The sequence below is a fragment of the Lolium perenne genome, chromosome 5 (genome assembly GCF_019359855.2).
Source record: "Lolium perenne isolate Kyuss_39 chromosome 5, Kyuss_2.0, whole genome shotgun sequence".
NCBI classification, from domain to species: domain Eukaryota; kingdom Viridiplantae; phylum Streptophyta; class Magnoliopsida; order Poales; family Poaceae; genus Lolium; species Lolium perenne.
The window spans coordinates 172,598,969-172,614,424 of NC_067248.2; the positions used below are offsets into that span (position 1 = coordinate 172,598,969).

At 44.1% G+C, this 15,456-nt stretch overlaps 2 protein-coding genes across 2 annotated transcripts; both read right to left on the reverse strand.

Moving 5' to 3' along the window:
- Positions 1 to 348: 348 nt before the first annotated feature.
- LOC127300627 (disease resistance protein RGA2-like) lies at positions 349 to 6,024 on the reverse strand. Its single transcript, XM_051330766.2, has 3 exons — positions 1,313 to 6,024; positions 1,091 to 1,165; positions 349 to 914 (listed from the first exon to the last, which is right to left on the reverse strand). The coding sequence occupies exons 1-2, from the start codon at positions 4,998 to 5,000 to the stop codon at positions 1,116 to 1,118; spliced, it is 3,738 nt and encodes a 1,245-aa protein (XP_051186726.1). The 5' UTR covers positions 5,001 to 6,024; the 3' UTR covers positions 349 to 914; positions 1,091 to 1,115.
- A 3,728-nt stretch (positions 6,025 to 9,752) lies between these two features.
- LOC127298008 (adenylate isopentenyltransferase 3, chloroplastic-like) lies at positions 9,753 to 10,811 on the reverse strand. The gene has a single exon (XM_051328015.2). The coding sequence runs from the start codon at positions 10,787 to 10,789 to the stop codon at positions 9,902 to 9,904; it is 888 nt and encodes a 295-aa protein (XP_051183975.1). The 5' UTR covers positions 10,790 to 10,811; the 3' UTR covers positions 9,753 to 9,901.
- Positions 10,812 to 15,456: the final 4,645 nt, after the last annotated feature.

The window sequence follows — 15,456 nt, forward strand, 5'->3', positions numbered from 1 at the left end:
TCTTTCCATTTTTAGCCGTGTGGTGTATTCTAACAAATGTGGCAAAAATATCTAGCAAAAACACAATTGGACCGTGTGCTTAACGGTATTACCATGTTAACACTCCATAAATCAGTGGAAAGTGGGATTGATGTATAAAAACGAAAAAGATTGGGCGAAGGAGGCGAAACTCACATGGCATATTTTCGGGTTGAACAACATGCAAGCGACACATGGATAAAAACGTTCTAGCAAACCGATGTATGTAAGTGGCACCTAAAATAGTATCCCCATAATATATATCCAACTAGAGTTCTGTTCTAAACCTCTTGTTAAGAAATCAAATAAACTGCAAAGAGGATCAAAAAATGAAATAAGATAATATATATACATAGCTGGTAACTCATTTTGGGCATGTATTATTTCATATATGCACTGGTGTTAAAATTCGTGCGACGGGTGACAAAAAAACAAGATCTTTTTTTCAGCCAGGAAAACCTGATTTTTCATGAAGGCACAACAAGAACATAGAGCATCTATACCTATTATTTCTCTGCTATTGGGAACAGATACATTACTAAGGTGGTGGCGGGGGTCAAAAGGCTGAAGAACAGAGCTTCCGTTAGTCTGCCTCTCCATTTCTTATTTACATCGTTGAGGGCATGATCTTGGTCAATAATCTGTGACATTTACCATCGTCCAGGTACTTGCGCGGTGCTGGCCGCATAGGTGAAACCAGTGCGTGTAAGAGAAAGCCGAGCATCCTCGCAGCAACAAGCCCGGCTAGCAAAGTAAGACCCAGTAGTGTTAGAAACGCTTTCTAATTGCTGATCTCACAATTCAACATGGCAAGAACTCCGGTGGGAGTCCCCTTTAGGATCCTGGCAAGTTTTCCAAGGGATCTCTCTTCCCTGTCTGTATGAGCTGGAAGAATTCTGCAAGGAAGCCATACAAGATCAACACCTCAAGAAAGCTACAAAATGAGTCACGTGACATGTATTTTTTACCCAAAATAAATCTGATAGATTTGATATCACAAACGTTTGTAGACAGCATACATTCCAAGTCGTTGGATTAATAATAATAAATCAAGCCTTTGCAGACAACATACCTTCCAAGTCTTTGGAAATAGTCAATCAACCTTTGCAAACATATTTCCATGTCGTTGGCTTCAGCAACATAGGTTCTGCACAGATTAATTGCAAAATCTTACACTTAGAGAAACATCATTAGAGAAATTCCTGATTTGTGCCGTACTGCAAACATCACTATCTAACAAGTACATTTAAACTCACAAGTAAGTGAATAGAGAATGTTATTGCTGCTCGCTTACTTCCATAATAATGGGCATCTATGTACTCCCTCTGGAGGCTTCCCAGCTGTTGCTGCAGGCTTATAGGGAGCGTCTTCATACCAGGGCAGTCTATAATGTATAGATATTGGAGACCTGAATATGCTTGTGGCCCATCCGGTAGGGATGATAGTGTATTGCAGCTAGAAAGCAAGAGGTGCTCCAATGATGGGCGCTCTCCCAAGCTAGATTGAAGAGATGTCAACCCATTGCAGCACTTCATTTCTAGTTTCTTCAGGGAGGGAGGAATATGCAGGACCCCTGTTAAGCCATCACATTCCGATAATATTAATTCTTCCAAATGGTCCACGTTGGCTCCAGGCGATGATGGGGATGAAACCTCGGGTACACTAGATGGCCCTTGATAAATCGGTGATGCTGATTGTCCCTGCTGCAGCCTCCTGCCGGATCTGAACACAAGCTTTTTGCAATAATGAATTTCCATTCTCCTGAGAGAGGCAGGGATGATGAAGACCTCAACCAAGCTTTTACAACTCCATATCTCCAGAGACTCTAGACGCGGCAGGAGCTGGCTAGTTTCTGTTGATGCTGATGGCTCGACAGAAGCTTGTGCATATCCAGTAAGATTATTGCATTTGCGAATCAGAAGCCTCCTCAAGGAAGCCAATCCTTGAAACTCTTTTTCTGGCCAGTGGACGAGCGCACTGCAGCTCCAAATTGACAAATCTTGAAGGTGTACAAAACATGCACACAGCTCTTTCACACCCGACTTGAAGTTTTTTAGAACCAAAACTGCCAGGGGAAAATCATGATCATTCCACTTTTCCCTGCCATCCAGCACTTCCCTCAAACCATGCTTAGCGGCAACCGAGGTTGTTTCTGTACTGTCATCAAGGCTCTGAAGTTCTAGATTGGTCAATGAAGTCATATGTCTAGCTACCCATGGGAACAACTCTCCCTCACTTCCTTCCATGTTTAATACGCCGAGCTTTGGTGATTTAGCTGTAGTTGTCAACTCTGGACATCCCAAAATAAGAGCGTGCTGGAGGTTAGGGAAGGTTGGACGTCCTGGGAGTGCTGTCAACTTCTTACAGCGAAGAATAAACAACTTCTCAAGCCTAGGAAAAATTATCTTGTCTCCTTGCATTACATTATTTCTTTCCAAACATCTCTCCAAACAGACAAGATCTTGTAATGTAAGATCCTTCAGATTTGGGAATGCAAAAGATGCATCACTGTCACAGGTGAACAACCATTGCAGCTTTTTACAATGAAAAAGATGGATCTCAACAATGTTCTGTAACATAGCCATCCAGACTGGAAAGGTGGTGGCTCCGTATGAGTGTATACTTATAGCATGCAGCCCATCATGAGGTTCAAGTTTCTCGAGCACTCTTGCATCATCCCTACAACTAGTTTGCTCAGAATCGGCCCATTTTAATGTTAGTTCTCTTAGTTCCTTCTTCATCACGAGGTTTGCTGCTTTTGCATCTTCTTCTATCACATTCTGTAGATGGTGTAGCTCTAGTTGACCACCAAGGTTCAAATGCCCAAGCTCTCCAACATCACTGCAATTAGACCCACTACCTGCTACAAAACTTGTAAGTGTCTGTAGGGATGTGAGCTTTCCGAGGTCCCTAGGCATGCTTTTCAGCATTCGACAACCATGAGTGTAAAGGTGACGGAGGGCAGTCATATACTTCATTTGCCTGGGAAGTTCACGAAGAAATTCGCACCCAGAGAGGTTCAGTGTTTGCAGGTTGTATAGAATAATCATATTTTTCGGAAGTGCCCTGATATAACTTTTAGAAAGATCCAGGTACCTCAGGTGATGTAGATACTTTAGTTTCAGCGGAAATGACCTTTTCTCTGAACAGAGCTGCAATGCTTGTAAAGAGCTGTATTTTGATGGATGATGCAGTGAACTAATCATACCGCTATCACACAGAAGTGTTTGGATCGCTGGAGAGATGTTCTCCAGAGAGATATTTAATTTTCTCCCTGGCTCTTTGCATGACAAAAATAGATGCCGAGCAGAGTTCGGAAGCCACTCCCTCTGACATGGTCCCATAGTTGCGACAATAGAATCAATATTTCCTGGGTCTTCAGTTGCCAAGGCACATTCCATTTCCATTACAGACAGTGCAACATCATGCATAAGATCATGTATTTTACATGTAGTTCTAGAATAACACGCCCGGCCCCTTACAATTTCACTGACTGTGGCTTGGACTTGTTTCACATCTTGAAAGAATGACCTTGAGGCCAGCTCATTGAAAGTCTGTTTGCCAATGGTTTCAAGGCGCACTTGCTCTTCTTGGATAATAAAGCCATGTGCAATCCATAGTCGGATCAGCTTGTCCACATCAATCTCGTAATCTTTGGGAAATATAGCACAAAACGCAAAGCATTGTTTCATATGCGGCGGCAGGTCGTTATAACTGAGCTTAAGTATTGGTAAGATTCCAGACTCCACGGTGCAAATGTTGCTTCTCCTTGATACAGCTTTCCATTCTTCTTCACTGGTTTTGTTACGCAATATGGATCCCAGCGCTATTGCAGCTAAAGGAGAGCCAGCACAGCGCTCGCCAATCTCACCAAGGATATTCACCAACATGGCGGACCTTTTCTCTTCCTTCTTCAAACGACTAAATGCTGTTGTCTCGATAATTTCCTTTATGTACTCTCTTTCCAAAGCTCCGAGATTATAAGCTTTAACAGTACCCATTATTTCTGCAACTCTTTTATCACGAGTTGTTGTCAAGATCACACTACCCATGCCACCATGTTCAAGGCTGGCCTTGAGCTGTTCCCATTTACGATCCTCTCGTGCCCATACATCATCCAATACAAGGAGGTATCTTTTCCCGCTCAGTATATTCTGAAGAGTATCAAGTGGTCTCTGCTTGGAAGCAACAGCTGCTTTTTTACTGTCATCTTTCTTCTCAGGGGCTGCTTCAACTATACGTGTAGCCAGAGAATCCACATCAAAGCCATCAGAGACACACACCCATAGCAGCAAATCAAAATGCGTCTCAATTTCATACTCATTGTAAACAAGTTGTGCTAACGTAGTCTTGCCCAGACCCCCCATTCCAACGATGGGAACAACTGTGAGAGCTGGATTGTTAGCTTGACCAACTAGTATATCAACAATATTCTTATTATCTCTAGCTCTGGATCTATTGATGATTTCCTTTGGATCAAAGATAACGTGATCCGTCTGCCGCCACTGCCTACATACCAGTGGTTGTTGCTCATATTTAAAGCCAAATGCATTCATCTCAGTCACAAGGACCTCAATGGCCAGAACAATCTTGCGGAGCTTTTTACCCATCCTGCACCTGAATATGAAACGGTTGTGGGAGGGGAAGAGCTTTACCACATCGAAGCCAAGCTCCTTGTACTGCCCCATCTTTCGCGCTTGACGACGAAGCGCCTCGTATTTGAACTCGTCGAAGACTTCATTCGCCTGGTAAGCCACTTTCTTGATGGCCTCAAGCCAGGCCGCTGCCCCTTCCCTGTGGGTTGCCGCCTGCTCAGCGTCAGTGATGACGTCCAGGATGGCAGGAAGTTTGCGCTTCAGGATCTCATGTTGCTTCTCCATGCCCTTCATCACCTTGTACTTGTCGAGGAGGTAGTTGGATGCCTTCTCCATCACGATTTTGACCAGTGGTCCGACCACCATGGTGGCCACCACAGCCGCCATTGGAAACACCAAGGACTCGCAAGAACACGAGGCGCACAAGTGCAGCGCAATGTGGAGCAGGCAATGGTCTGAGCAAGATGCACTTGCTTGCTTCTTGCTTTCTTGTGAGGACTGGGGAAAGTCGAAAGCAAATGGTTTTCAGCGATTGCTTTCGGGGACAGGTAAATGTGAATGCTTTTCATTTGATTGATTGCATCCACTAGCATAATATACAAATGAATCAACACGGTAGCAATGGGGGTAGCACTACAGCAGAGGGAAGGTAAGCACCTCTCTGCGTGGCTTTAGAACCGTGGCCCAAAAACACCACTTGCCAAAGCATGTAGAAAAATACTCACAGTAGCTAATTCCACAGTTACCACTACGATGACTAGAATCTCTGTTCCTATGAGTCGTGCATCTACCACCGCAACCAACATAGAAGGACGTTTGCATGTTGTTTGCTACGAACCACCACTAATTAATCAAAAACAAGTAGTAGCACTCAAGAGAGGAAGACCATAGTATAGACTGAATCAACCAAGGTTCAGGAGCAACAAAGCAACCTTATAATATGTAGTAACTAAGCACTACGGGACTCGGACACAACGAATCGAAGGAAGGCTTCAGTACACCTCTGTCCCCAGTCGCCGGCAGCTACTCCCGCGCCCCATTCCGCCTTTAGTGTTGATCCACGGCACGCCCCGGCGGCCGCCAGTGACCCTCTCTCCTAAAACAACGTTGCTGGAGCAGAGAGGGGCGACGACGGCGGCTCCGGAAGACAACATAAACTAGGACGGCGCCATGGCTTCCTCACATGTGGCCTCGCTTTGAGGATGCTCGCTCGATTGCCCCCTCTCCTCACTTCTGCTGCATCCTCTCTACTCACTGCTCCGCCGCCAAATCGAAAGGCCGCTAAGAATCCGGCTTGAGAACGGGATGGAGAAAGTTGGAACCGCTTCGAGGGTGCACGGCTCGGCGGCGGCTGAAGGAGATACCCGCCGGCGTTCTTCTAGGATTTGGGGATTCCATCAGTGGAAACACGAGTACGTTTTTTTAAGGGAAAGACGAGTACGTGATTTGCGAATGATCAGGCCTACTAGGCCAATGCCCATCGAGCAACCAAGAGCCCAGTAAAAGCGAGGATGCGCAGCGAAATATAGCCACGGACTAGTTTCAAGCCCGTCAACTTTTTTATCCCAAAAAATAATCCACAAGAACGAGAATTGCGAGGATGACATGAAAAATGTGTACACTCACATAATAATTGATAATAATAGAATTTTCCAGCAGAAAAAGAGATGCACACAAAAAAATCTCTGGTTAAGATTGAGAAAATGATTTTCTGAGCAGAAATTTCTACAAGAAAAAAGTGTTCCTTTCAAATTAGTGGAAGTTGCGCATAAAAAAATCTCTCAGGATAAACTGTTGTCTAAACAAAAAAAAAGTGCGCTAATAAACCACTAATTGGTAAAAAGCTTTAGAAGTGCGATGATATCAAACAAACTCTTAGGTGAAAATTCGGTGGGCATCAAAAGAGTGCTCAAGAAACATCGAACTATTCTTAACTAAGAGATGTTTGCAAGAAAAGTTTGCATAGCAAAATCAAAATATTATTCGACTGTAGGAAAACTTTTCCCATCTTCTAACCGAAATGGAGCGTTGTATTTAACAAAAAAAAGTACCCCTCCATCTGAAAAAGGATTTCTATATTTGGATGTATCTAGGTACTAAATAGTTTTTAGATATATTTAAATTTAGATAAATTTTAGGTATCTTTTTTTTAGGATGGAGGCAGTATAGTATATCTTAACAGACTAAAGTAGTGAAAAGTAGGATCTTGAAATGTAACATGTTCACATAAAAGCACTGTATATGACAACAACAAGATTGCCGAAAAAACCCACAAAATTTATAAAGTTGAGAGAATGATGTCCAACGAAAATGATGACACTAAGCATATTTTTGTCTTGGAACAAATAAATTGACAAGTGGATGAAAACTCTACTTGGCGAACTGATTTATAAAAGCAGCACTGGAAAAGCCTCCTCGAAACATATACAATAGTATCAAAATTGTTGTTGGTGTTCTGTTTTGAACCTATCGTTTAAGGAACATCAAATATACCACGAAAGGAAAAAAACGGAAACAAAGAAAATACACCATATCTTGACTATTTAAAAAGGGAAGCAATGTATTTGCAAGAAGCAAGAGAATGTTGAGACATATGGAAAGAAGAAAATACGTCTAGTAGATTGTGGTGGTTCTACCCTAAGAGGATAATAATGGCATATGAAGTAAAAATTGGGTGACCAATTCTCGAATTGACTTAGTTCTCAACCATGCAATATCATCGAATCTTACTTGCAACCATGTTGCAACTCACTGTTAGTACGAATCATGAAGAGAATCCACAGAAGAAGTTATTTTTTCTAGTTAGAATCTCATTTGTAACCGAAAAAAGTTATAGTTGTAAGTTATAACTCAATTTGTAACTTATAAGTGCATGAATCACGATATAAATCCAACGATCGATGTATGATTAAGTGAGAGCGAAGTATCTCAACTAGACGGGAATTAGCAAAACTAAAAAAAATAGATTTAGCGTGGATTAGCACTGATTTATATTCGTAATTAGTATCCTAGCATGGACTCTTCAGAACACTAAACTGGCGTCCCTCTATGGCATGCTATTTTTTTAATTACATATATGCTCTCAGATATGCATCTTAGAAAACCAATCTTTACTATTAAATTGCAATAGGTGGCTGCCTGGTGTCACAAACGGGCCGAAGAGCTTTTTCTTTTTCTTTAGGCCCAACATAGATCGCAAACAATCCAAATCGAGATTTAAAAAAAAGCCTGACTCATGCACCTACTGCCGTTCCGAAAAGAACTCCTTTACTCTCACGGGTCGTCCGATTCGACGCCATCGCGGAACGCCGTGCAAAAGAGGCTGCGCACCGGCCGAATGAAACAGGACGGTGCGCGTTTTCGTGCGTGCCCGTGAAAACAGATGCGGCGCCAGAGGAGGCCACGGCAAGCGGCGCAGGATGCAAGAAGGTGAGGGGGTCGCGTGTGACCAGTGCTGCAGTGCAAGATGGTACGGTGTAGCAGGAGATGGTCAAACGGCGACAAGTACACCCTCTGCAGCTCGCCAACGGTTTGTCGGTATCATCTCCTACCCACCGGTTGGAGCGTTGAGAGGGTGTAGCAAGAGCTTCCTCCACGGTGCAATGGCGTGGTTGTGCGTACATGCGGATGCCTTACTTTGAAGATTGAGCGCATATATACGGCCTGCGTATCAGTGTATGTGCACATGCTGTACTACCGTTTGAAGCTGGCATTTGTTCCTGAAACAGCTCCACGGAAGATGGGTCAGTCTGAATATTTTGTCATGTACTGGCCGCAATGAACACCTGCCTTTCAAGTTTCAACTACGCCGTGTTTATACAAACTACAACTATGGAGCTCAATTTTATGTTGCAGGGGTACACGCAAGGAAAAGATCAATGCTTTGTCTGATGGCTAGATCATACTAAAAATGAAGGTTCAAACTAATATGACTAACCATTAATGATATATAGATCAATATTATTTTTGGTTTCTTATATCTCAGATTCAAGAAATTAAAAATATAGTTCGAAAAGTAAAGATTTCATCACAATTTAGATGTAAATCAAAACGGCAATTTCTGAAAGCTATTCTTAGTTAAGCATGCTACATCACAATGTGAGAATTTCACGATTTTAAGCTATGAAATATGTCGGAAGCTAAAACATGGATGCATCAAAAGTCACAGTTCAGAATCATGTAGTCGGATCTGCACTTAGTATAGGAAATGTCATCGTGATATCTTTGGTCTGCATACCAATTCTTCTCTCCAGGTGAAATTGGCTGGTTTTGGTCGCATGTCGTGGCCTCAAAAGAACTTACTTTGTGAGCCTCCGTGACGATGCAGATTTTTTCCACGCTATTGCTATGACGCATGGGCATGTTTAGATTAGATTGACATACAATTTAAAGCATGTGAAATAATTTAAAGCATGTGAAATGTTATTCATTTAGTTTAAGATAATAGTAGCAACGCACGGGATTTATGCTACACTTTGCGATCCACTGATGTCGCCTGGTCATTCCCAAATTCCCTTTTTCGTAGGTAGCGAGCAGAAAATTTGGCTGGTTCCTTTTTCGTATGGGCACGGGATAAAGCTGTGGAGATGATTTGGGGATTTGAGGATGATTGCACTAAAGTGCTTCGTGAAAAAAAAAATACTTGCAGATGAGAAGATTAACATGCTGTCATACTGGGCCATGGGCTGACATAAGTGGGCTTAAAACTTCTCAAAAAAAATTGAAGAGTTTGTAGCAAAATTTCTCAAAAAAATATTAGGAAACAAGACATGATCAAATCATAATATTTAGTAAAGCAAAGGAATTTTATCACTACATATCACCTATGGTACAAGCTTACGAACGTCCCGAATAAGTAAACAACTGATCCTACCTCGTCGCGAAGTGGTGGGGACCCACTACCTTACCTATTTATTCCACGTAATCAGCATCGCCAGCAAGGAGTATGTAAGCGGCGTGGTTAGAAATGAATTAGGATATGATCATGGACATTCAATAATAAAACCAAAATGTTTTCTAAATACATGGACTGAAAACTATCCGTAGCAACGCACGGGTATTGTGCTAGTATATCTTATTATTCGCATCAAAGAATATATATAGTAAAGAAAAATATATAGAGATAATTGGAAAGGGCGGCAATATATATCTGCATCCATCGTATCGATCGGCACAACGAACTTAAGGACGCGAAAAATGTTTCTAAAGTCCTACCCCGGCGGATGATTCAAAATTGACACATATAGTGTGCATGGTGCACTGCATTGTCGAAGCGAGAATAATTAGCTCTAGTTCTCCAGCTTGATCCCGCTCTCCTCCTTCACGAGGAAGCTCGTCACCATGCCATGCACGGGCTCCCAGACTACCTTCCCCCATGGCTCCTCCACGCTCTCGCCGTCCGCCATGCGCGCCAGCACCTCCGTGCAGTCCACCCGCCGGACGTCCCACCCGTCCAGCATGCTCAGCTGCCGGATCTTCTCCACCTGCTCCTGCACCAGCCCGAACGTGTTGGCCTTGATCTCCTCCACCGCCCTCTCCAGCAGCCCCTCGGCGTCCTCATCGTCGTCGTGCCTCGAGCGCCGCAGGTACGCGTCCATCTCCGGTAGGCCGATGGCACGGCGCAGCCCCCTCGTGTACCCGGCGTCCGGGTCGAACGCCGCGCGGGCCTCGTCCACCAGCCCGCGCCGCACCATGTCGTCCACCCGCACCGCGGTGCACCGGCGGAGGACCTCCGGCTCGGCGTCCAGCCAGACGAAGAGGCAGTCGTGCGTGGAGCGGAAAGCGCCGCCGTCGCCGTCCACCAGGGCCTTGATGTACCGGTTGGACCCGCCGGCCACGACGGGGAGGCCGCCGCGGGAGAGCACGCGCTTGATCGCGGCACCCGCCTCACGGCAGAAGTCTTCGGCGGTGAAGTCGGCGTCGGGGCAGGTGACGCAGCTGAGGAGGTGGTGCGGCACGCCGGCGCACTCCTCGTCCGTCACCTTGTTGGTGATCACGGGCAGGCCGGCGTACACCTGGATCTTGTCAGAGTTGATCACCTCGCCGCCGAACCGCGCCGCCAGGGCGATGGCCAGCTTCGACTTGCCCGTCGCCGTCGCGCCCAGCACGAACACTACCTTAGGCTTGCTGCCGCGCTGCTGCTGCTGCTCAACATCCATCACGGCGGCGGCGCCCATGGTGTGCTCCTGCTCCTGCTCGTGCGCGTTGCCGGATGTTGATTGTTGAAAACGACGCGATCAGGGCGCCGCCCTTTATAGGAGCAGGCACGCTGCTGTTCATGGAAGGAATTAAAAGCGCGATCGAGATCGTACACGATCTGTGCTTATGGATTTCGATATGGTAGATTGAGGAAGACGACTCAAGGATTATCAGACCCATATTTGGAAATGAATGACTCTTTCCCAGGAAACGGTGTCGTTTCTTAAGGATTCCAGAAGGTTTTACGCATATATATTGCAAATTTAAGAGGGTTTGATTTGATTTGATCTTCACCAAGCATGGATAGGTACGTACTACTACTACCTTGTGTGGATTTGAATCAAAAAAGTAATTAGCACTATCCTATTCTGTGGATCATTGCATTTATGGGAAGATACGAGACCATATAGCATGTAATTTTGGCAGTCAAAGCTCCGATCAGACGCGGCCCAGTCGCACCCGGTGCCCGGCCGCTTCTCTGCTAGTATACGACATTGTGACAGAAAAGAAAACAATATCAGTGCCTACTATATTTACTATGAGACTTAACAATTGCTTATATTTTTCCATGAAAAAAGATATTTCTTCCATTGCATCTCAAATTAAAGATTTTTTTTTTTTTGCATAGAATATCGGGAGCTTTATTAAATATGGTTTCCAATACAATCAGCCCTTAGGCTGCTGGACAAGAAACTAGGATTTTCATCAAGCCAGCTACAGGTTTGATCAAGTGTACAAGCTAGTCTCGCACATACATGAGCAGAATTATTTGCCGAACGCTAACATGCTGAACTGAGAACGACACAAAATCAGAAACCAGCTCCCCAACTTCATCTAAGATAGGCGCCACGATGGAACGATCATCCTGGCGCAAAGACCAGAGGTTAACTACCTCCAAACTGTCCATCTCCATCACCACATGTGAGAACCCTCGGAGTTTCGCGAAGATCACTCCATCTCTTAAGGCCAATACTTCAGCAATTAATGGATCAGTCACTCCAATGAAAGGTTTACTCCAAGCACCCAGAAAGGACAGGTGAGATCTAGCAACTCCACCACCGCCACCCTTCCCCTCAGGTGCATTGATGGCGCCATCTGTATTGATTTTAACCCATCCCGGATCAGGTGGTCGCCAACATTGTCCCTCTGCAAGTTTTGAGTTCTTTCCTTGCATTTCTAACATATACAACTCCTCCCTAATCTTGCGCATTGACAAGATCGGATCATATGTCTCATCATCATGAACCCATCGATTCCTGGATGACCAAATTGCATACATGGTACTGATAATAGTGCACGTTTGGTCATCACTAAACATGGGGTCACACAGAATGTCCTTTGCCCATGTGTTTTGATGAAGCCGAGGTAGCTTCAGATCAAACATCCGCCTACCTTCCTCCCAGAACCTTTGTGCATGTGAGCAACTTATCAGAGCATGCATGAGGTCTTCTTCAGAACCAAGACAAATCTCACACCTCCCAATCTCCTTAATATGTCTACGCTTCAGGGTAACACTGTCAGGTAAAATACCCCTTAGCACCCGCCACCAAAATACTCTGATCTTAGGCAGCACTCGTAGTTTCCACAGAGATTTCCACATATTTTCTTCTGCAGTTGAAGTTCCCATGACCGTCCCTTCTTCTAGAGCAAGATGCTCTTTCCGAATCATTAGAGCACGGTATGCTGTTTTAACAGAATATATGCCAGTCTTCTCTAGACTCCACGCCAAAAAATCCTCCCCTCCATTTGCTCTTAAAGGAATATTTAAAATTGCATCCGCATCTGGAGCAAGGAAATTATTCCGAACCACATCCACATTCCATGTACCACTTCCAGCAATGATCAGATCAGAAACTTTTTCCAATGGTAGAGTGCCCATCCGGCCCATAGGTTTCAATGATAGAGTACCTGGGATCCAACGATCTTCCCAAGTTCTTATCTGAGTTCCATCGCCAACTCGCTTAATCAGCCCTGTAGATAGAGCTTCTCGTCCCGCCACAATGGCTCGCCATGTCGCGGATGCACCTCGTGGTACAGTAGCCTCCATAAAATCCACATTATGGAAATACTTCCCTCTCAAAACTTTAGCACATAAAGAGTCTGGGTGAGTTAAGAATCTCCACCCATGCTTGCCTAATAATGCTATGTTAAACTGCTCCAGGTCTCGAAAACCCAAACCACCTTTTATCTTTGGTAAAACCATCTTTTCCCAAGATAACCAATGTAAAGACCGTTTGTCCAAAGATCCACTCCACCAAAATTTTGCTATACTTGAAATCAACACTTTATACACCTTTTTGGTGAGCTTAAAACAACTCATACTGTATAAAGGAATTGCCTGAATAATCACCTTTATAAGGATCTCCTTCGCTGCACAAGAAAGGAATTTTTCAGACCAACCTTGCATCTTCCCACGTGAACGTTCTCCAATATGATCAAATGTTCCACTGGTAATTCTACCTACTGCTGTTGGGAGTCCCAAGTAGCGCTCTGTAAAGGCCTCCACTGAAATCCCAAGTAGATTTTTAATCACATCTTTCAAAGGCTGCATTGCATTTGGACTGAAGTAAATAGAGCTTTTCTGTTTATTAACCATTTGACCAGAGCAATCAGCATAAATATTCAGGATTGAGTTTAGCCTTTCCGCACTTTCTACCCTGGCACTCATGAAAATCAGACTATCATCTGCGAAAAGTAAGTGATTAACCCATGGAGATCGGTTACTCACCCTTATACCTCTATCCACATATGCCCCATATCTATTCAACAGGGAGGTCAGCCCCTCTCCACATATCAGAAATAAATATGGAGAGATTGGATCACCTTGTCTCAAACCTCTGGTTGGTGAGAAGAACTCCTGTAATTCACCATTAACCTTGACAGAAAATCTCACCGAGGAGACACACTTCATAATCAATCTGACAAAATTACTATCAAAGCCAAGCTTCAACATAATAGCCTCTAGATAGTGCCACTCCACCCTATCATATGCTTTCATCATATCTAATTTAACTGCACAAAAAGCCTTCTTGCATCTCTTCTTTTTCTTTAGGGAATGCACACTCTCATATGCCACCAAAACGTTATCAGTAATTAACCGTCCTGGCACAAATGCACTCTGTTCCTCCCCAATAACATCATTCAACATCCCTCTCATTCTATTTGCAATAGATTTTGCAGCAATTTTATAAAGAACCTGACAGAGGGAAATTGGTCTATATTGGGATATATACTGAGGATTCCGTACCTTTGGGATTAATGTGATAGCAGTATCATTCATCCCAAGTGGTAACTCCCCGCCATTCAGAAAATGTAAAACAGCCGGCACCAGATCAGCTTTTAAGATTTCCCAATGTCTCTGGAAGAACCCAGCCGTAAAACCATCCACACCCGGCGCTTTCGACGGCGCCATTTGGAAAAGAGCCTTCTTCACATCCTCCTCAATAAACTCCTTAGTCAGAGTTTCATTCATATGTTCTGTTACTTTTGGTATAACCACATCCAATAGCAGTCCCATCTCCCTGTACCCTTGAGACTCGTACAAAGCATGATAAAAACCCTGAATCTCTTCATTAATCTCACTAGGTTCCTCACATACCCGATCATCCTCTGTAGATTTCAGAGATGAAATACGGTTTATTCTTTTTCTTTGAGCAGCTTGAGCATGGAAGTAGGAGGTATTGCGGTCTCCTGATTTAAGCCATTGTACTCTGCTCCTTTGTTTCATCCAAATCTCCTCCTGCCTCAGAGCTTCTCGAAGCTTTCTAGCAACCGCACGTTCCTCGTCCGATGGTCCTGAGCCCACCGATGCACCTCGAAGTCGCTCTAAAAGTTTCTGCAATTTCCGGACCTTTTTCCGTAATCCACCAAACTCCTTTGTACCCCACGTACTAAGCTTATTTTGCATTTCTTTCAAAGCTGAGACCACTCCCTGTAGACCAAACTGGCCAGCACCATGCTGCCAAGTTTTTTTGACCAACTCGTCATATTCCGAATGAGTTTGCCATACATTCTCATACTGGAATTGTTTCGTCCCATAGTTGGACCGTAGACAAACCTGTCGTAGCTGTGTCAAAACAAAGCAATGATCAGACTCTACAGAGCTTATATGTTTCACGCTCGCCATTTCAAAAAGCTGAAGAAACTCCGCATTCACAAAAGATCTATCAAGCCTTGCTTTGACATTTGCATCTCCTTGCTGCTTGTTATCCCATGTGAATGGAACTCCAGAATATCCAAGATCTTGTAACGAACAATCATCCACTGCCTCCCGAAAATTCCTCATCTGCCATTCTGGTCTGGCCGCGGAGCTAAAATGTTCATCCGCATATAATGTTTCATTAAAATCACCAGTACACATCCATGCCCCATGTGGCACCGCATGTAAAATACGCAGGAACCTCCAACTGTGATAACGATTCTCCACTCGTGGTTCCCCATAAAAACCAGTAAAACGCCATGATGGTACATTAGCGTCAGTCATACTCACATTAGCATCAATATGCGCTAAACTGAAACTTTTGATATCAACTTCCACTCCATCAGACCAAAAAAGTCCTATTCCACCACTCAGCCCGTCACTATCGACAGCGAAACAATGTTTAAAACCAAACACACACTTTAACTTCTCAACTCTCTCCGCTAA

Bases quoted from the DNA above. Each gene is read 5' to 3' on its own strand.
- LOC127300627 (XM_051330766.2), bottom strand. From the start codon at position 5,000: ATGGCGGCTGTGGTGGCCACCATGGTGGTCGGACCACTGGTCAAAATC. The intron at 1,166-1,312 runs GTAAGCGAGCAG...TAATCTGTGCAG, and splicing joins AGATGCCCATTATTATGGAA to AACCTATGTTGCTGAAGCCA.
- LOC127298008 (XM_051328015.2), bottom strand. From the start codon at position 10,789: ATGGGCGCCGCCGCCGTGATGGATGTTGAGCAGCAGCAGCAGCGCGGC.